Source organism: Phaseolus vulgaris, chromosome 4, assembly GCF_051622355.1.
Source record: "Phaseolus vulgaris cultivar YP4 chromosome 4, ASM5162235v1, whole genome shotgun sequence".
NCBI classification, from domain to species: Eukaryota; Viridiplantae; Streptophyta; class Magnoliopsida; order Fabales; family Fabaceae; genus Phaseolus; species Phaseolus vulgaris.
Window position 1 is genome coordinate 47319136 of NC_143501.1, and position 22396 is coordinate 47341531.

Consider the following 22396-nt stretch of genomic DNA (forward strand, 5'->3'; position numbering starts at 1 on the left):
TTGTTGTAATTTTTTTTTTTATTATTGTTGGTAGATAGTTATAAAGCTTTTAAAAAATTGGTATCCTTATTATATTATTCGGCTAAGTAAACATATTCATGCTTTAAAAAATTTAAATTATTATGTAATATATTCATTATATAATAATTACTTATATATATAACGTAATAAATTAGCTATTTAAGGTTTCAAATTATGATAGTATTAAATATATATCTAAAAAATTAAAAACTAATTATAATCATAATTGTTAATTTGTAATCAATAGTTATAAAGTTCATCCTTTTCTTAGAGAATTTAATCCATCATTAATAATGTGATATTTTAAAATATATTCATGTTTGAATTCAAAATAAAAAAAATGCTATTAATATAATGAAAAAACTATTAAAAGCAGGGCATATCAAAGAACATATACATGAGAAGGATAAACATGTAATTAACAATAAGAATTTATAAAATATATCCATGTTTGAAATAAAGATAAAATGTTACTTGTGGTCAAAGTTAAAATTCATGTTGTGTTGTGAAAACCACAATCACAATGAGACTGAAAAAAAACCTTATGAAAACCATAAACCATATTTTATTATTATGAAAAAACAATGAAAAAATCAAGATGGAATCAGTTTCAACAATGCTCATATTTCCATGGATTTTTCAATTTTTTTCTGTCGACAACTTGATGGCAGTTGGAAAGTCCCGTAACTACCAGCTTGTCATGAAAGTTGAGTGTTTTCTTGATCTCATTCTTGAGACAGAGACCTCATGAGTGTAGTTAAGGTTGTGGCATCTGGATGATAACCGAGTTTAAGAATCTTGGAAAAGACAGAGAAAGCAATTGGGAGACAGCGTGGTGAACATTGTCATGGTGAAGTTGAGAATGAGAGTGCAGGGAAGAGAGAGAAAAAGGGTTCGGAAGAAAAGGAAGAAGCTTTGAGAGGGTAGGTGGGAGTGTCCCTCTCTCAACACGCAATACAACACTTATTCTTCATTGGTTGTTTGGTAATGACTTTTTTTTAATTCAACTTTGGCAACCAAAGCACTTAATATAAAAGTGCTTTTTCGTCTTCCAAACCCTTCTTGAGAAAGGTTGACGGGGTGAATTTAATTAATATATAAATTAATTAGAGTGAGTTTTATTGGTCCTCTCTCGCCGGCGTTTCCAAGGTGGCAGAATTCGTTCTCCGGCCTCACCTCCTCCGCCGTCGAAATGATGCAATTCGGTGCTGCCGCCTGCGATCTGGATCGATTCAGCGTCGTTTTCAGGCCCGGCCCTCGCCATACTGATTGCGTGACCTTCGCCGCCAACAAGTAAGCGTTTGTCCATTTTTTAGGATTTTTTTACTTTCCTTATTTGTTTTCCCTTCCACCGTAGATTCCAAATCATATCTCTCACTCATCCACTCATTTGCTTTCTCTGTCGCATATTTAGGCGATTTCGCTTTCGTATGCTATCAATGCTTTCGCGTCTTTGTTTATATACATGTTGAGATCATTTTAAACATAAATTTTGTTCGGTGTTAATTGAGGATTTCTGTGATTAAATTGCATTCAAGAGAGATTAATTGTTTGTTTCAGTTTATTGTTGATGGGAAACTGTTTTAATGGTGATAATACCACCGGTTCCTGATTAGGACTCGCAGATTGCTGAAGAGATCACTGCCTCCATATGCTTCTGTTTTCTTGCTACGCTTGCTTCTTTCTCTAACATAAATCTAAGTATTATAATCCAAAATAGACATGCTTCATTGGCTGTAGCATGTTCTGGCTGAAATATATTTGATGTAATTGAAAAGCTAGAGATGCTATTTTTGAACTTTATTGTTGTTTTGTCTTTGACATGGCCAAACTAAGTTAATTTAATTTGCAATTTTCTATGTGATGCTGAATTTATCACCTGTAAAGTTTGCTAACTAAATGCTTGGTCACTCTTAATTTTCAGGTTATGTTCTGATATCCGAAATTCTGGCCGTGTTGATTTCCATTCAAATTGTAACAGGTCTACATCTCAAGTGTCTTTGTTTTTGTGTTCTGACTCCACCAATAGAAGAAATGGCCTGCTTGGGGGATCACTTTGTGTGAAACCTTCTGGCAGGAGAAACCTAGTTGGTCCAGCTTCTTATTCTGTGGAGACAAGTGCTTATGATGTGGCTGCCTTAGAACCTCCTACGCAAGTTGCAGAAGAAAAAGTTGGCGTGCTACTTCTCAATCTTGGAGGACCGGAGACACTGAATGACGTTCAACCTTTTCTGTTTAATCTTTTTGCAGATCCTGTATGTTAAGTTTGTTTGTGTTTTCTCTAGGGTTGGTTATTTTATTTTGTTTGTGTATATTCCATATTGGCCTTAGTACATTCATATAATTTGAATGCTATGTGCTTCTTGTATTGCAACAACAGGACATCATTCGTCTTCCAAGATTGTTTAGGTTTCTCCAGCGACCACTGGCAAAATTGATTTCTGTACTTCGGGCTCCTAAATCTAAGGAAGGGTATGCTGCTATTGGTGGTGGCTCTCCTTTACGCAAAATTACAGATGATCAGGTAGAGTTCAATTTTTTGGTTTTACCATTATATGCTGCGCTGTGTCTTTCTGCAACAAGAATTCTTTGTTGGCCCTTTTCCTGTTACAAAGTTATCTCTATTGGTAATTTTTCTGGAACTAATGAAGCTTTTATGGTTCATTGTGCTTGTGCAGGCACTTGCAATAAAAAAGGCTTTGGAAACGAAGGGCCTCTCTTCAAATGTTTACGTGGGGATGCGGTACTGGTATCCATTCACCGAAGAAGCAATTCAGCAAGTGAGTTCTCATGTTTTTTGGCCTTTCTTCATTATTCTCCCACACATCCTTTTTCACTTTTCATAACTAAATAACATACTGAACAATTAATTATGAGTTATATTATTCTGGGCTCAAGTGGCTCACCTTTTACTTGAGTCTAAAATCAAAGCTTGTCTTGCATGACAGATTAAGAGGGACAGAATAACAAGGCTTGTGGTACTACCTCTTTATCCGCAATTTTCTATATCCACAACTGGATCAAGCGTCCGCATTCTTGAGCAAGAATTCAGGTACTGCTTATTGACACTTCATGATCAATGCCCTTAGGTGATTCTTGGATTATTCTTTTATCAACTGATATCACTTAATTCAGGGAGGATGCCTATTTGTCTACTCTTCCTGTTTCCATTATAAACTCTTGGTATCAACGAGAAGGTTACATTAAGTCAATGGCTGACTTAATTGAGAAAGAGCTCCAAAGCTTTTCTGAACCAAAAGAGGTAGATTATTATTGTGTTGAATCCTTTCAACATGCCTCTTACATAAATTGAAGGCTGCGTGATGTATTTTACTGCAGTCTGAACCATGTTTTTTTTTTTCTGTGTAGGCAATGATATTTTTCAGTGCCCACGGTGTACCTGTCAGTTACGTTGAGGATGCTGGGGATCCATACCGAGATCAAATGGAGGAGTGCATTTTCTTGATCATGCAAGAGTTGAAAGCCAGAGGAGTTAGTAATGAGCACACTCTTGCTTATCAGGTTCGTTTTGATTATGAACTCTTTCAACTTAACTTTTCTTGAGTTAAATGGAGATTTTATATTTTAATGCTGGCTTGTATTCTTGCTTTCTCTGGTGTACCTTTTATCATACCTTTTTGGTTGGATGAATTTTCAGAGTCGTGTGGGTCCTGTACAATGGCTGAAACCATATACGGATGAAGTTCTTGTTGAGCTTGGCAAAAAAGGTGTAGGGAGTCTTTTAGCTGTTCCCGTGAGGTACATTATTATCGTTACAGTACTGTCGAAAGTTGTGAATATACGAGAGTAAACTCTTGAAGTAATCGTGTCTTCTTTTATCCCAGCTTTGTGAGTGAGCATATTGAAACTCTTGAAGAAATTGACATGGAGTACAAAGAATTGGCTCTTGAATCTGGCATCAAGAATTGGGCACGTGTACCTGCCCTTGGTCTTACCCCTTCCTTCATCACTGATTTGGCTGATGCAGTAATAGAAGCTCTCCCATCGGCAAAAGCAATGTATCCACGGATCAACACTTCTGAAGATGTTGATCATGACCATGATGACCCTGTCAAATATTTCATCAAGTTGTTCTTTGGTTCATTCTTGGCATTCATCTTGTTCTTGTCATCCAAAATGATCACGGCATTCAGGAATCATGTTATTTAGAAGGAATAGAATCTGAGCATATAGAGATGAATCTACTGATAGCAAACATAGTATACTTCATTTTTTTAGCTTTAGTTTCTCTCATTACAACCTCTTCTGCATAACACTACACAGATATTGAAGAAGCAAATAATTGACCAGGGATCTGTTTTAGAGCCAATAAGCATTCTCTCGATCTGGATATTAAACCCCCAACAAGTTATTGATTTTTGTATATTACTTATTTAAACCTTCTCTACATTTTAAAATTGGCATAAACTGTTTAAATATTAATTGTATTCATTGTTGATGAAATACATAATTTCAGCAAGTTCAGAATACAAGAATTATAAATTAAAAAGATACATAAAAAATATATAAATATTAATGTCATTACAAGATAAACTCAAATGGTAATATTAAATATTCATTCCTTGGATTTGGATAGTTATGCTCATTTTTTTCTATTGTGTGATAAGTTCACCGCCATTAACTTGCAAGGAAATCTAGAGAAAACCAGTTGCAAGCTTTGTATCAAATAAATGTTTCATGCAATATTATTACTTTCAAAAAAAAATTATTATTACTTTCAATATCACCTATTTTAATTTCACCTTTGCTCAAGAAAAAAAATTACAAAAATATACATTTTTTAATATCATACAAATATAAATTACGTTCCATATTTTTTTTAACTAAATTAATAAAAAAAAGTTGAACCAAATCTTTGTCTTAATCAGCAAAATTTATCAGCATCGTACCAAGTGAATCGAACCATGATAACTTAGAATATTAAATGAGCATGTTTTATCTTTTCAATATAAACTTTTAATTTTATCTTCTTCATACATTGAACTCATTCAAGCGGTTACCATTTTCACACTGTTTTTATATTCACCGACAAATTTTCAGTCAATTTTTTAGTCTATGATATATCTCAAATAATACCCTTCATTAACAATAGTTACATCTCATAAATATATTACTTAAAAGTGTTTCTTCAAGGTGGTTATTTAATTTAATAAAGATATAGGAATTCAATTTATAAGTGTTTTTATAAAAATATTTATTTTATTATGTATAATTAAACTAGTTAGTTATATAATTGTTAAGATGATTATTTTAAAGTTTGATAAAGTTGTAATATATTACAGATTATAATTATATATCAGTATAAAATTCTTCCACACTCTCTCTGCGAGTACTATTTATTCAAAATATACCTTTTCTCATGCAGCGAAGTTTGACATTGTCATTGATGATTTTCAAATAATTTTGCAAAAAATATACTTAAAAAGTATAAAAATATAAATATATTTAAATTAATAAAGTAAATTCCATTCCTATTATTTTTATTGTTTTAATGAAATTAATGTTTGATAGATAATTATGAAATATTCTTAATGCATAAACATAAATATTATCTTTTAATTCCCTTTCATTGACCTAACATTATGATATTAATTTATTCGGTTAAAAAGTAAAATAAAAAATAGACTTTAATATTTTTATCATGATATAAGGTTTGATAGAACAACCAGTTGGTATTTTGAGTGATATTGAAGTAAGCTTCTTCAAGTACAATTTTGTATTTAATTTTTTGGATGAAAAATAAATTATTACAAAAGAAGATTTATAAAGATTTAAATTTTCAATATTTAGACTATTTTTTAAAAGTTTTTTTATTAGTATGGATTTGGTCTATTTTTCTTCAATTTTTTTTTAATTTTATGTTATTTTTTTTATCACTGGCATGAGTTTTAGTCGTTAATAAAACTAATAAATTTTTTTGTACATATAATAGTTTAAAAATATATGAAAGTTGTAAAGGGAATAAAAAAAATCACACCTATATAAGAAACTGGTGTATATAGTAGAAATGTGTCTCGATTTGAAAAATACTTTTTATTGAGATGTGATAGTTTTTTTTCAAACAAATAAATGGAGTGAGACTGAAAATACAAAAGTGTCAAACGAAAATTAGAAAAATTATACCGAATTTTGATTGACTAAGATGAAACTCTTTAATTGTAAAAATTGCTATTAATAGTAGTGTTTTAGTTGTCATTCTTTTACACACAAAAATATCTTTCACTTCAATGTTTTAAATTTGTTCTCAATGTCATTTTTTTTAATTAATGAGAACAGTAATTACGATTGATCTCACATCTCGGTCCTTATTACTAGACCAACCTAGGTGAAGACCACGTTTATAGGACCAAACGATAACACAACTCAGAGCCAAGATTGAAAAAGAAGGGCGAGGAATTTGCAAAGCAGCTGAACGGATCGATAAAAGAAAAAATAATAATCCTCTCAATAGTTCTCAACTCCATAAAAAACAATTTTTATTTTATTATTTTCAATATTATAATTTAATTTAAATTTATAATTATTTTTAAAATTTATTTATGACAATATAAAAAGATACTAATAACACAATATAATTATTATGTTGTTATGTTTTTCACAATATATAGGACTTAAATAATTTATAAATTATATTTTTGCTAGGGTTAATAAAAGTAAAATCAGTAATTAATTATATCTATAAAATAGTAGTTACAAACCGTAAATAAATTTTTTTCAAAAGCATAAAATAGAAATAAAAATTTTGTATAAAAAAAAGTTATAATGGAATTATCCATTATATATTATATATAGATATAGATTATAAAATATTTATATCTTAAAAAATTAATTGTATATAATAGCATACGTGTTTTTATAACTTTTACTTTGTGTATTTTTTTTAAATAATATATTTTAATATTTTTTTCACAAAAAAAAAGATCTGTTACATTTTGTTTCATTTACATTTTTCAGGGAAACAAACTAATACGGGGTTTACAACTATACTCTTTACTATTGAATAAAGTCACCATCATTAACTAATTAGTTAATTAATAAAGATAAAAATAATAACTCACTAGTTATTTTTGGTACATAAAAGTATATAAATTTATTCAAAATATATTTAAAGACCATAATTAAAAATAGCAAAAAATCATGAAGTTTTGACGTAAATGATACAAAATATTAATATGTACATATAATTTCTGTATCCACAAGAAGTAGTTGGTGGAATAGTAATATTTTATATACTAAAATATCATAACTTAATAATAACGATTAGTGTTGTTAATAGTATGTAATCAAATCTAATGAAAGTACTTAGTTAATACGCAACCTGCTTTTGGTTAAGTGCTTATAAATTTCACAATATAATAATCAAACTTTAGCCGCAAAACATGCTCGTTTGTTTTTATTCACAAAATCTTCACCCATTTTTTTATTCATTTTTCATAATTTTTTTTCTCCCTCTTTCTCAGCAAATGCAACGCTAAGAATATTTTTTCAAGTTTTTGGTTACACAGTAAATATTCTTTTAACAATTGCTTAATTATTAATTAGTTAATTAATTAAAGTGACACTATTTTATTCAGGGTTTCAAAATTCAACCTTGTGGAAGAAAAAGTGTCTCCAAGCACATTCAAACACGTCTATGCAACAACAATCTTAGGTTTATTCAATCAATATTGACATCACTGAGTCATTGTTGTTATTTATAAAGGGACTCTCAGACCAAACAAAGTCCTTCATTCATTCACTTCACCCTATCAAAGCTTCTTCACCTTTTGGTATCTTCTACAATATCCTCTCATACTCATCTTTTTCCTCTTTATCACCATGTCTTTGCTTTCAGATCTCATCAACCTCAACCTCTCAGAATCCACAGAAAATATCATTGCTGAGTACATATGGTGAGCCTCTCTCAAACACCACAAGAACTGATTATCATGCCATATCATATCACCTAAGTCATGTGGAAGAAACAGGGGACTCTGTTTTGTTTTTTAAATCTTTGACTAAGGAATGTTATTGTTCCACTAATGTGATCATGAACCAACGACCCCTTTATTCATATTATACTGTTCTTTCTGGTTCATGGTATGTCGTATGTTGAGTGATCCTTTGGGAACACTGCTTCCTTTCACATGTTGTTCCATCAAACACATATAAGAAAAGATGGCTTTTTTAATGGATGGTGCTAGAATCTTGTTCTTGGGTTTGATCTAGTTGATGATGTTGCAAAAGGAGAATTATTTAATTATTTTTATGTGCTTTTAAACAGGGTTGGTGGATCTGGTATGGACCTCAGAAGCAAAGCCAGGGTAATTGTTTTTATTTTCTTCATCTCAAGTGATGATTAATAAATTAATTGTGTAAACTTTTTCATGATCACAAAGTTTTAATTTTTTAACCTTTTTTTTTTGTTGGTTTTCCATGTGGTTTATGCACAAACAGACTCTTCCTGGACCAGTGGATGACCCTGCAAAACTTCCAAAATGGAACTATGATGGGTCTAGCACAGATCAAGCTCCTGGGGATGACAGTGAAGTCATCCTATAGTATGATTCAATCCCCTTGTGCACTTTTCTGTATTTAATCCTATTTTGTCACAAAAAAAATTGATGGTTGGTGTTTTCTTTGATGAAGCCCACAAGCTATTTTCAAGGACCCCTTTAGGAGAGGCAATAATATTCTTGTAAGTCTTCAAAGTTGAACAATTGGCTTGCAGTAACAAAGCAAGCAACTTTTTTTTCTTGGTTAATCAAATTGTATACTATTTTGTGGATCAAGGTTTTCACACTTGAATAAAAATCTATAGGTGATTTGTGATGTTTACACCCCTGCTGGTGAGCCACTTCCAACCAACAAGAGGTATGATGCTGCCAAAATTTTCAGTCACCCTGATGTTGTTGCAGAGGTACCATGGTATGTTTTTTCCAAACATTCTACCTTGGATTATTCAGTTTTTCAACAATTATTAGTTTCTAGAAACCACTTTTATATTATGCTTTTTATACATGAAATTGTTAGAATTTACTCTTTCCTGAACTGAATATACATACACCGACAGGTATGGAATTGAGCAAGAGTACACCTTGTTGCAGAAATATGTGAATTGGCCACTTGGGTGGCCACTAGGTGGGTTTCCTGGGCCACAGGTATGAAATGTTCCCTTTAATAAATAATCATCTAATCACAAACATTAATGCATTGTAATTTAATTTTCATAATAATCACTTCACTTTAATTTTCTACCATTTAAGCCTTTTTTTTCCTTCTTTCTTTGCTTTAGTTCTATTTTTATTTCCATTTTCAAGCAGGGTTTTTCATGTTACCATTGTTTTGGGTAACTTTCCCAAATTCGATTTTACTATTTGCAATAATTGAAACACAGTGATTAATTTCATGCACGCCCTGTCTTTTTGTTTTTGTTTGTATCATATTTTTTGGGTTGGTTTTTCTGATCACACGTAATGTTGAGGGTCATTATCTTTGAATAACGACAAAATCCTAGTTGTATTTGCTTTTCTTACTTATATTCACTTAATTTTTTTCTGTTTCTGGCAAACTTGCTCTTCAAGTTGTTTATGATGTTTTTGTCTTTGAGTTTTCTTCTACCAATTAAAACAAGCTGGACTTATTGATCACTGCATTTGATGCTCTAACTCAAAGTCAAAAGTATGTGTTGGAATTCTTGCAAAAGAATTGGTTCTTGGTCAAAATATGCATAAATGTCTCAATTGCTGTGCATGAACAACTAGGGGTAAAATTCATGTTAACAAAAAGAACCAAGTATTGTTTGAGTTCATCTCTCCATTTTTCTTCTGTTTTTCTTTATAATGCTAACTCAATCAATGTTTAACTTGAACAGGGACCCTACTACTGTGGAGTTGGTGCTGATAAAGCCTATGGTCGTGATATTGTAGATGCACATTACAAAGCTTGTGTTTATGCAGGAATTAACATCAGTGGCATCAATGGAGAGGTTATGCCTGGCCAGGTACAATCACAAATTTAAATTACAGTAACTGATAAATAACAGTGTTATCAGTGCATTTCCATAGTGTGAATCAATGAACAAACTTAGCTTTTATTGAAAACTAACTTTTATGCTTATTTATTTTGTAGTGGGAATTCCAAGTTGGTCCTTCTGTTGGCATCTCTGCTGGAGATGAAGTGTGGGCTGCTCGCTACATTTTAGAGGTAACACAAAGTTTCACTAATTTTTTTATCATTAAGGATTATATATGATGAACATGATTAATAAAACACAGTGAACTTCAACATTGATGAAATGTTCTTATGTTACAGAGGATCACAGAGTTAGCAGGAGCAGTTGTTTCATTTGATCCCAAGCCTATTCCGGTTAGACATGTTCTTGTAAAACTTGCTGATAACTTGGTAGAAAGATTGAAACATATGATTAAATTAAAGAATAACTGATCTTAATTATGTTATAAATTCATTTCAATGTTTTGACTTCATTGCTACATGGTTGTGTTATTAGGGAGATTGGAATGGAGCTGGAGCACACTCAAACTATAGGTAATAATATATGATCTAACTGATGTTAAGTTGCACATTAACAACTGATGTTAAGTTGCACATAACATCTAACATGATAACATGATGTTTAACCGTGATGTCTAACATGAAAACTTTTATAAAAAATATTTATAATCATATTATTGTTTGAAATGTATAAATTTTCTGAGAGCTTCATTATGCAATGAATGGTGAATACAGCACTAAGTCCATGAGAGAAGAGGGTGGTTATGAGGTGATTAAGAAAGCCATTGAAAAGCTTGGATTGAGACACAAAGAGCACATTGCAGCATATGGAAAAGGTAATGAGAGACGTCTCACAGGAAGACATGAAACTGCAGACATCAACACCTTTTCTTGGGTAAGTCCTCATCTTTTGGTGTCTTGTGATGTTTTTTGAGGTTAGCAACTAATAATGTAACATTTTTTTTCCAAAGGGTGTGGCAAACCGTGGAAGTTCAGTTAGAGTTGGAAGAGACACAGAGAAACAAGGGAAAGGTTACTTTGAGGACAGAAGGCCTGCTTCTAACATGGATCCTTATGTAGTCACCTCCATGATTGCAGAGACCACCATTCTCTGGAAACCATGAACATGTTGTTAGACCACTCAAAATTGTGTTTTCAATACCATTTGATTCCACAATTTGGTTATATCTCCAAGGAGTTGTTGTTTTTTTAGGTGTTCTAAAGCCTTCTGTGTTCTCTGTATGGTTGAAAATAACTTCTTTAATAACAAGAATTGATTCTTGAGTTCACTCTTTACACTTGTATTCCAGTAGTTTTTTTATTCAACAAATCAGTTAGGTAAAAGAAATTAGTTAGGTGAATTGGGTATGGTATAAAAAATAATTCAACAACCTTAAAATTGTATACTAAATAAAAAATATAATATTTCTTTTTTTACTGTTAAAAGTTATTAAATAAAAAAATTTAAAGATTAAAAATAATTAGTTATTAATATTAATTAAATTAGATATTATTGTAAAAATTAAAAAAATTATTAATATTTAAATTAATTTCTATTATTAATAAATAATCTTTTAAATTATGTTTAATTAATTATTAAAATTTTAATTATATAAAGTTGTTAAACTTTAGTATATAACTAAATATTAATTTAAAAAATGTTTATGAATAATACAAATTAAGTTAAATATTAATAATTTTTTATTATAAAAAATAGTATTTAATTTAGTTAATATATTAATTAATTTTTTTAAAAAAATTATTTTTATTTAAGGATTTTTTTAATATTTGATCTCACAATCTTATCTTTTAATAAATAAACTTTTTTGGATTTTTAGTGAATAGATAATTTGGTTTAAAAATAATTAAACAAAGATATCTCACATTAATCCCAAATCTCATCTTAGTTTTATAAAATAAAATAAAATTAAAAATATATTTTTAATATTTAAAATTAAATATTAAATTAAAAAAATAATTTTTCCTTTGTACAATCTTGGATTTCTAATGAATAGATAAACTTGTGTCAAAAAATTCAATAGAATATGAAAAAGACAAAGTTGGATAATGAAATTTGAAGTATATTTCTTCTAAACTAAAATCATTCTAGCCTTATATGGGACATGATAGGTCAAATTTATGCCTTAATGTGCAGGAAATGATTAAATGGACTTACCTATATTCCAAGAATATAGTGAAAGAAGATTGTGACTGCTTTTAAATCTCTGCAACAAATTTGGCAATGTTTGTTCACATCATGTGCATTGAACTAATAAAACAGTGTCAGATATGCAATCTACTGCATGTGCCCAGTGGTGGCTGCCGACTTATATCTTTGTCCATTTTTATAAAAAATAACTAGGTTTAGGTTATATTTTTTATAACATGATGACTTAATATTTTATTAATTATTTTTTTTTAAAGATTTGAATCACTATTATTACTTTTCGGTTATAGAAATGGTACCTAAGAACTATTAACTGGTTTCATCTTCTTTCTTTCGTCGGACGGTCGGCTTACACCTTAACTTGTTTCTTTGACTTTTGTACTGTTCCTTCAGGTTTTGGTTGCTCAGTCTCAGGTGAAGTGAATGTTGAATAGAAGATACATGTAGAATGCACTCTCGGACGTTCAAGTCAGTAAAAGAGGCGTTCAATCTTCGAAAATATACCGTAATTAATGATGTACCTATGCTATTTATATTATCTGCATTAAGCTTTATTTATTGGGTCAGGTTAAAAAATAGGTTCACGTTTAAGGCTGCATTACCTAATTACTAATCACGAATTAAATTTGTTGAGTCTGTGAGATTGGACCTTGCATCGGTCTGCTGACGGAACTTGCTGAAAGAAAGTATTCAATTATATCAAAGATAAATTCTTCTAATTACACCAACAACAGTAGCATTGTCCAACACTCCTCAATATTAATATCAATTAACATTAATGAAGTTATGTAACTGATATATGATTCACATTTCAAAGTTTGAGACATAGTGAGACTTTCCAACAAATAGATACTCTGTATGGTTAAAGAAAATCCACATAACAGCAATCAGTGACATTAGGTCAGAGTCCTTCAATTAAATTTTATGGACATATTCTTAGGTAAGATGTTGATGTCTTACCCCCATAACATATATATATATATATATATATATATATATATAAATAAAGAGAATAAATGTTATTTAACTTTTAATAATTGTTATGTTATTTATGGTTCCCAAGCTTATGACATTTTATAATTTTAGCTTTAATAAAAAATAAAATGAATTGAATTTTTCACAGCTCATGGATTTTCTCAATTCCTTATGTACTATATTTAAAAAAAAAATTGTATTGCCTAGGATACATATTTATTTTTATATATTTATAATAAATTGTTTTAATTTATGAACTATATTATAATTAAGATCTATAAAAAATTGTTTTTAAGAATATAAATTATATTTTATATTTATAATAAATCATTTATATGAAGTTACTGTTAAATTAAAATAGATAGAGCATTGATAAACTATTTATATTAATAAAAAATACAGTTAAGTACAATTAATGATTATTATCCAATTCTTATCACTTGACTAAAAAAATATAGTTAATAATCATGTTATAGCTCTTATATAAATTTATTAACACTTAATATGTGAATAAGTAAAAATACATATTAATAAAATTATTTATATTGAAAATCATGACCAATGAGTTGATGTCTTGAATAAGGTGTTGTCCAACATTGATGGAAAATCATATAATCACATTAATTAAGAAATAAGATAATAGAAAAATGATAAGCAAGAGATTAACCAGTCATGGTAATGGAAGAGCTTGGACCAAGGGACCTACCACAAGGACAATAATGACTAGAAGAAGGGGATTTCTTCCTGCACCCCAACAATTTTCTCTCTACACCCTATCATTTTTAAAAAGACTATTTTATCCCTTGTAAAAATAACTTTTGGATTACTTTTTTGGAATGTTTCTGGTACCTTTTAGATTTTCTATTATGAAAATATCTTTTGCTTACGGAACACTCCTATTTTTGGAATTATCCAAAACTGTCAAAGATAATTTGAATATTTTGAAGAATATAGGGATGAGGAAGCAAAATGTAGGAGTGCAGGAAGAAACACCTCAAAAAGAATAAATGAAGATTGAATCCCTATCCTTACATGGATAATCTCTTAGTGGGTCATTATATGTGTGGACTGAAAATAATTTGAGTTTATATTTGGACCAAGTATTCTAGGATATTTTGACTTGTACTTAAATCAAGTAGACTATGTTATTTAAACTTGTATTTGAATCGAATAGTTTAGGGTTGAAGATGAGTAATTTTTGGTCTGTGTGCACATGTAGGACAAACGTAATTTTAACCTAATTTAGAAGGCTCTCATATGTGTATGCACATGGAAGCTTCTCTCTAATTATACATTAAAATCACAATTGTCACATGTTAAATGAAAACGCCAGTTGTGACCATAGTAGCTGCATGAATCAAAGCGGATACTGGAGTGGGACCCTCCATAGTATCGGGTGACCAAGTATGCGATCCTATCTGTGCAAATTTCCCAGCAGCACCAATAAAAAGTAAAATACAAATAAGAGTTATGGCATTCAATCTCATACAAATCAAATGTATTATACTTTTTCACATGTTGCATATACATACTTAATCTAGCTTATTGTCTTTGCAAATAATTTTTGAAAGAATAGAGAATTGATGTTCATTTCTTCACTCTTCCTTTCAAGAGTCATTTTAAAAGCACTCTCCTTTTGAAGTTCTTTCTATGAGAAATCTTCCTTGTGAGTTAGTGCATTTTCTTGAATGCAGTCCAACAAGTCAAATTTTCATTAAACATACAATTAGTATCTAAATTTAGATCAATCAATTTCCTTAAGTAAACTTGACCACGAACGATGAAGTATTAAGAAAAAGTATGAAAATTTGATTAAATAGTATCTTGAAACAAATAATGAAAAATTGATGGAAGATTATTTATTCATTTATTAGTATATTAAGTAATATCATATTAGCATAAATTCCTCTTACTTCCTTTTATTTCATTCTAATAACTATAGATAATAAATTTATAAATAATATATTCATAAAAAATATAAAAAATTTATTGATTTTTTTTACTCTATTTTTACTACTCAAACCATATAATTATGAGTAAGTAATATCATATATATATATATATATAATTATTCTTTTAAGTAGTGAATAATTAACAAACTTATATACTACTTAAAAAGTAATTAGTTACTATATTAACTAAATTAGATACTGTTTTATAAATTAAAAATTTATTAGTACCTAAAGTAATTTCTATTATTAATAAAAAAATTTAAACTAATTTTCTATCTAATTAACTACCAAGGTTTTAACTACTAACTTTAAAATTTAAAATAATTGATAACTTTAAATTTTGGTAGCTAAAATTTTGATAGCTAATCAAATACCATTCTAGAAACTAGTTTATAATTTTTTAGTAGTAAAGATTATTTTAAATATTAATAATTTTTTAGTTTATAAAATAATATATAATTTAGTTAATATAAAAATAATTATTATTTTTTTTTAAAATTAGTTTTTATTTAATAATTTTCTTATAATAATGATATAATATGAAAGAAAACATGAATTTCACCTATACTTTTGTACTAATACTATCTAGAAACAGTATATTAGAAAAATGAACACACAAGTATGAAAAAGACAAGTACTTCCCATTTTGATTGAACAATCGCTTTTATATTTTTTTATGTACATGACAAAGAAAATTTGTTTGTCACCTTCACCTTCTCTTCAACACGTAAGAAAAGCCAATAAATACACTTTTCCCTCTCAATTATATGCATTAGTTTTTGTCCATAACAAGATTGAAGAGATTTAATAGAACTCTAAAATGGAGTTGGAGAAGCAAAGAATCAAGTATAAGTGTTCTTATTGAATGAGTAAAGAATTTTTTTCTAATTGTTTTTATATAGTTTAGAAAGAAGTTGTCTTCTCAAATAATTGTTATAGTTTTCCTTCTTTATTTCAGTTTTCGATTTCGGTAAGAGGTGGAGTACTTACAAAATGCATTACGATACCCAGATCACTATTCGATATTCGATAATTGGTATTATTTACTGTAATAATTGTATACCTTTATCTTGAATGGAGTGTGTATTTATAACATAGTAACAAACCTTTTGAACCCGGATTACGACGAATTATCGAATTAATTTTGATATTATTATAACATTTTCTATCATAATTATACTAATCATATTATGTTAAAGGTATGTTTGTTAAATCTTGAAAATCACTTCAACCATATAGGTTAAATGATCCATCTATGTTGAATTCTTAAATAATTTGAGACAATTTTCTCAACCACTTATATATGAGTCATTCATCAAACTAACTCATAATTAAGAGGCACAATCAACCAAAACATTACATGGTTGTGGTCAATGCATGCTCCCTATTGCCATTTTTCTACGTAAGGTTCTCTTCTCTTTAACTTTAATAACGATCAATCTCTTTTTCCTTTTTTTTTATGTGAAATTATGATGATGAAAATCTTTAAAAAACTCGACCACATGGGAAGCACGCATTATCTTAAATTCATGGATGATGAGTCAATCAAAAGTATATGTTGCTTCACCAATTTTACATTTTCTTCACTCATTGGAGACTTCAATTTTATTGCGTGCCATCACTAGTTTTAGTTTTCGGAGGAGATACCAACTCTTAAATCTCACGTTTTGTGATTGTTATGATAAATTTAATTGTATTTTTTTTAAAAAAAATTGTCAACATAGACTGTTTTCACATTTTAGTTTCATATATGAACACTGAATTAATTGATATAAATTTTTTTTTTTGTAATATTCTCATTGATGTAAAGGGTATTTCTTTTTCACTAGCAAAAAGTCCACTGAGGGTATATATTGAAAAAACTTATTAATAAGGTATTCAAAATTATTTTATTCACAAACAAAAATAAATAAAAAAATAAGTAGTCTGAAATTTGTAAGGCTTACTAAATAAAAAGTGAGATCTATAAACTTCTCTTTCTTTTATTTTTCTAATTTAGGTTGAGATTTTAGGTAAGACTTGAGAGTATCTAAGTTAAATTTGAAATTGATTTTTTATCAAGATAATTCTATACCTTTCATATATTTGTTTGTAATTTTTTTTAATATATAATTGGTAGATTCCTCTTTGGCAATTTCCAATTTTCTCATCATGTATGTCTATTTAAAGATTTTTGAACATTAACTAAAGAGATTCGAAATATTTTTTTCATTAAATAACTCGCTAAAATATTTTGTTGGAAAAATATTAAAGAAATATATCTATCTCAAGAGTACGAATTCAATTTTATTATGTTAAAGTGATTTTTTTTTTTAAATTGACCTCTCCCAAAAACTTCCTAAAATATATGCACTTAATGTTTTAAAATTGAAATAAAATTTTGAGTATAATGAACAATACAAAGTGTTAGGAAGATACATAGAATACAAAGAAGAATTTATTTTCCTTAAGAAAAAGAAAACATACATTTTTTTTCATTTCAATAATATAGTGTGGAATATTTATCAGTTTTAGAAAGACTAAACTTGTTAAATTCCGTCACAAAATTTGATTTACTATTTTTAATAAAAAATTATTAATCATACTTTTTATTCACTAAATTTCAATCTGAAATTTCTAATCAATTATCTTTTGTATTCACGAATTTCAATCCAAATTATTTGTTCAACCTACTTTTTTTTTCTTTTTCCTATTTTAATTTAAGTATATGAGTTTGATTACTTTATATTTGTTTGATTGAAATTGGATCCACGTTTAAAAATATTTATCATGTTTATGTGAAACACTTGCTAAAATCTTAAAATTTATTTAATATTATTGTATCAATAGAAAAAACATTGTTTATAAAGGTGAAAGTAACAAGTGATTTAATAGAGAAAATACAATATGTACTATAGTTTAATCATAAATAAATAAATAAATTTGTTGATTTTATATTAATTATGCTAAAGATCACACCACTAGTGATTTTGAACTAATTGATTATTTAATAAATTTGAATGAGTATACTATTTATGGTAAACAACTTTACACCTAGAATTAATAAGAAAAATTATAAGTATATGATTATCAAAATAATCATAACAAAATTATAAGTATAGCTTCCTCCTACCTTTCTCTACCAAACATTCACCCACCCCTCTCTCCAAAAATTCAAAACCCTAATCATGGTTTTGTCATCATAAACAAAACCCTAATTATGATTGGTGTGAAATTAACGCAAATGATAAACCATATTGGATTCCATTACTTTACTACTGCTTAGGTTTTCAAGTGTTCGTTGACCAATGCAAAACCATTCTTCACGGTTCATATTCAACCTATCTCTAATTCAAATTCAAATTCAAATTCAAATTCAAATTCAAATTGCATGTTGAAATATTCTCTAAAATAACTATTCAAAAACTGTTTTTCTAATAAAAAATGAAACAACCCCAGAAATTTTAAATTTGTGATTGAGTTTCAGCACTTTGCCAAATTGAAACCTTGAATCTTTCTGTCGTTTATAAAGATATGATAAAAATGTTTAAACTCTTTAAAGATCTATTCAAATCATTGGACTAAAATGGAAAATTGGTTGGTCCATAATTAATCTAAAAAAAAAACTCATCAAAGACTAAAACACCCAAATTGGAATCATGGAAGACTTCAAAACATAACACATAGGATCTTTTTGTAAACCTTAAAAAATGAGAAAGCTTCAAAGATCAATTCAAAATTGTGAAACCTTCAAAGACCAAATCTTCAACCCCACCAAAATCAACTCATATCCTACCTATGAAGTGAGATCAGTCAAATGATGAATCACACAGAAGAAACATGAAAGCTAAATACATGAATTTAAAAAGGAAAACATGTATCTCTCTCTATATGGTATATCCAATATTAATTATTATTAATATTTACAGAAAATGAGAAAATAAAATGGAGAACACAGCTAAATGCCTAAGTATTCTCTGACAAAAAACCAGAAGAAAACAGAACAGGAACAGGGGAGGCAAACAAAACCTCCCTCTTCAACCTGTGCACTCCAACACACTAATCCAAAACCCTGCTCCATATTCTCACCCTACGAGTCACCAACTGAAATGGGTTGGCCGGAAATTCCCAACGGCGACCGGGAAATCTGCCGGGTAATTTCGCGAAGAACATGTCTGATCTGTGGCTTGCCAGGGGACCAATCAACAATTTCCTCTGATTCTTGCTTGATCTTCCTAACCTGGTTGTGGATCGGAACACCCTTTTGTGCAAACCTTTCATCCCTGTTCATCTTCATGTTCTCCATGCTCTCTGTCACTCAAAAGAAAAAGGCTTCTATTGAAAAAAAGTTTCTTTTCTTAGCTATCCTTCTAACTCTGTTTCTCTATATGTGACAATCTACAATCTACAACACCAAAAACACTTCACATGGACCATAAAACAGAAGTGTATCTATCTATATATATATATAGTTGTGAGTGTGAACTCAAAGGGTATTCAAGATTGAAACGTAAGGGAGAAGAGAATGGAGAAGTTTGGTGGGAAATCTCTATCTTTATGGGATTGGTTTGAAGATGACTAAATTGGACCATGTCGTTGACAGAGTACACCTCATCGTGACCAAAGATTTTGCTAAGGCTTTTCCTGTCCGTTGGATCGGTTTGATAGGGTCAATCTTGTGGTAACTCATGTGAGAAACTAGAAACTACTTTATTGTGTAATTGGGCATTGTCCTATTTTTGGAGTTGTGGGTTTAACTTTTTATGTCACGTTTGATTTGGTTTTTGGATGTGATGCACAGTTGAAAAGCTTGAACTGTTTTTGTTTCTTGTTCTTATCAAATTCTAATATAATTTTTGTGTGTGTGTGTGTGTTTTTTTTTGTGGATGGGTCGATGATGGTGCTAGGTATATGGCCATAATCAAATGGATAATTATCCTTATATCCATTCAGAATTTTATTCCTTTTCTTACCAAGTTGCCAAATTGGATGATGGCTTTGCATTAATGCTATGCCACGAGTGGTCATTTTCTTTTGCTAGTGAAAATAATTACTAATAAACAGTCAATATAATATAATAATATTATGGAGAGAGTTTATGAGATTGTGGAGTTGTGATTCTTGGTTTGTTTTTTGTGTTATTAACCAAAGTGTTTGTAGACTTATAATTTACATAAATATTCTTAACCTTTTTTTTTATAAACCAAACACTAGGATTCGTGATTCCCAATAATTAGAGAGTATGTTTTCTTAAAAGGGGTTCTTAAGGATAAGGATCTTTCATGCACAACTGCATCATTGAAGAGAATTGAGTTCTTGGTCCCATGCAAGATTGATTCCTGAAAAAATAACTTGCACTTCACGTTCTTTAATATTCATATGTTCTTGAGTTTTTTATGTTAGTTTTATTATAAATTAAAATTTAGCTAAGGTGAATTTAACCTAATAAAGTGGGTGGGAATAATCCGAACAATTTTTAACAAGTAAAATAATGATTTATAAATGTACTTGCATAAAGTCTAGAAAATAAATAGTATCTATTATTGGTTTGATAACTGAATCTTCTTTTTTAATCGTGTTTTTCTTTCTATTTGTTCTATATTTGGATTTTAGTTTTCATCAGAAATGCATTTACAAAAAATTATCCAAAATTTAAATGAGTATTTAGTATTTAAGTTTGATTAATATAATAAATAAATTCTACCTTATTTTTATATATAATATACTTTGTAATGACTCTATTAGATCGTATTTAATATTTATTATAACTTAAATAAAATACGAAGAATCTATAGGGTCTGTACCAAGGAATTTATTACAGATTATCAATGGCGGCTTCTGTGAACTTCTAGAACAATCTTGGCTCAAACTTCCATGATAACAGTGAGTCGTTATTGAAGAGTTTAATTTCAAAGGTTTAAAATTAATTAAGCACACGATAATTAAGAAAAAAGAGAGTAAATAGTTAAATAAAATTTTAATATTAATTTATATTAAGAAATCTGCAATTCAAACATTTTAAAATTGTATTTTTGTTCAAACACGATGCATGAAAAGAAAATAAAAATGAACATGATCATAACCTAACCCAGCACGTGGAAAGGGAAGTCAAAGAGGTTCGGAATTGAACAGAAAGAGAAAAACACCGAAATGGAACATCATGGTAGAAAAACTGAAACGCTATGGTGGCTGAGCAGTTAAGTTTGTTAGAAAGGGACACGTGTTGGTGTTCCAGTCAACTACCACTGTCTCGAAATTACGTATTTGTCCCGCTACGAGAATTTCGCAAAATCTTCTTTGGTCGTAATCAACGGTCAATATTGGTAGTTCGTTTGATCCAGAAATCAACGCGACGATGCCACGTGGACTTCTCCAATATTCGTGTTCATCCACATGATCACCTCCGTGCCACGTGCACCTTTTTTAAGGTTGAATTTTAGGTAACGTATTTCCAACAATGACTTACAATAGTATTTGTTAAGCCTTGATATTACTAATGATAATGAACACGCGTTTCATTATATTCATTTATTCATTCTTCTTTTCTATATTTCGTGAGTATAAAATTTAATAAACATATACGTATTTAGATTTCTACTTACTTAAATATTTCTTAAATAACTTTTATAAAACAAAAAATAATATTATTAATAATTCAATATTCAAAAGACACAATTGTTTTATCTTTAATATCAGTTAACAATGAAGAAACTATGATAGGATTATATATATTTATATATGAGATCCATTACTTCAAGAGAATTTGACTTACTCTTAATCTTAGTATTTTATTTTATATTAATTAGATAATATGTGTATTTAATTTTGTTATAAAATTATCAATGTATTTATGAATGTATTTACTTTAACAAATGATTATATCATAGTTCTAGTGTATGATCAATCAACAAATGCAAATCAAATTCATAATTTCAAAAATATGTTAGTAAAAATTTTAGTGTGTATTCACACACTAGCTTTCCTTCTTGGATTAATACACACATGATATCATGTAATGTAAATGAGATAAGGAAGAGACAAAATACACATAGTAGTTTATATTGGTTTGTCTGTCGCAACAAACTACATCAAGTTCTTAACCAACAAGTCAAATTCAATTAGGCAAACTATTGTGAAGTACAGTTAATTATTATTTGGATTCATAATCACTCATAGCTAATAATCAATTGAGTATTTTTCTCAAGACATTCCTAGCTTAACTGAGTATTCTTTCCCAAATCACTCCTAACTCAACGAGTATTCTTTTTCAAGTCACTTCTGACTCAAT

The 22396-nt window shown here is 29.0% G+C and overlaps 3 protein-coding genes across 3 annotated transcripts; 2 read left to right on the plus strand and 1 right to left on the minus strand.

Annotated features, from left to right (window-relative positions):
* Nucleotides 1-516: 516 nt before the first annotated feature.
* Nucleotides 517-4485, plus strand: LOC137837918 (ferrochelatase-1, chloroplastic/mitochondrial). Its single transcript, XM_068647096.2, has 9 exons — nucleotides 517-1314; nucleotides 1946-2276; nucleotides 2402-2545; nucleotides 2700-2801; nucleotides 2970-3073; nucleotides 3157-3283; nucleotides 3391-3543; nucleotides 3680-3780; nucleotides 3867-4485. The coding sequence occupies exons 1-9, from the start codon at nucleotides 1214-1216 to the stop codon at nucleotides 4189-4191; spliced, it is 1488 nt and encodes a 495-aa protein (XP_068503197.2). The 5' UTR covers nucleotides 517-1213; the 3' UTR covers nucleotides 4192-4485.
* Nucleotides 4486-7423: 2938 nt separating this feature from the next.
* LOC137837919 (glutamine synthetase PR-2) lies at nucleotides 7424-11324 on the plus strand. The gene is made up of 12 exons (XM_068647097.2): nucleotides 7424-7934; nucleotides 8306-8345; nucleotides 8479-8582; nucleotides 8671-8719; nucleotides 8843-8949; nucleotides 9095-9182; nucleotides 9896-10024; nucleotides 10153-10227; nucleotides 10336-10389; nucleotides 10532-10569; nucleotides 10771-10930; nucleotides 11007-11324. The coding sequence occupies exons 1-12, from the start codon at nucleotides 7861-7863 to the stop codon at nucleotides 11157-11159; spliced, it is 1071 nt and encodes a 356-aa protein (XP_068503198.2). The 5' UTR covers nucleotides 7424-7860; the 3' UTR covers nucleotides 11160-11324.
* Nucleotides 11325-18992: 7668 nt separating this feature from the next.
* LOC150028136 (uncharacterized) lies at nucleotides 18993-19612 on the minus strand. The gene has a single exon (XM_090301463.1). It carries the CDS (start codon nucleotides 19412-19414, stop codon nucleotides 19199-19201), a length of 216 nt encoding a protein of 71 aa, XP_090157589.1. The 5' UTR covers nucleotides 19415-19612; the 3' UTR covers nucleotides 18993-19198.
* Between the last annotated feature and the right edge of the window lie 2784 nt (nucleotides 19613-22396).

Excerpts from the sequence above, each read along its gene's own strand:
- LOC137837918 (XM_068647096.2), top strand. The coding sequence starts at position 1,214 with ATGATGCAATTCGGTGCTGCCGCCTGCGATCTGGATCGATTCAGCGTC. Across the intron at positions 2,546-2,699 it reads GCAAAATTACAGATGATCAG|GCACTTGCAATAAAAAAGGC; the intron begins GTAGAGTTCAAT and ends GTGCTTGTGCAG. Across the intron at positions 3,074-3,156 it reads ATTCTTGAGCAAGAATTCAG|GGAGGATGCCTATTTGTCTA; the intron begins GTACTGCTTATT and ends CACTTAATTCAG.
- LOC137837919 (XM_068647097.2), top strand. The coding sequence starts at position 7,861 with ATGTCTTTGCTTTCAGATCTCATCAACCTCAACCTCTCAGAATCCACA. Across the intron at positions 8,583-8,670 it reads GACAGTGAAGTCATCCTATA|CCCACAAGCTATTTTCAAGG; the intron begins GTATGATTCAAT and ends TCTTTGATGAAG. Across the intron at positions 8,720-8,842 it reads GGAGAGGCAATAATATTCTT|GTGATTTGTGATGTTTACAC; the intron begins GTAAGTCTTCAA and ends AAAAATCTATAG.
- LOC150028136 (XM_090301463.1), bottom strand. The coding sequence starts at position 19,414 with ATGGAGAACATGAAGATGAACAGGGATGAAAGGTTTGCACAAAAGGGT.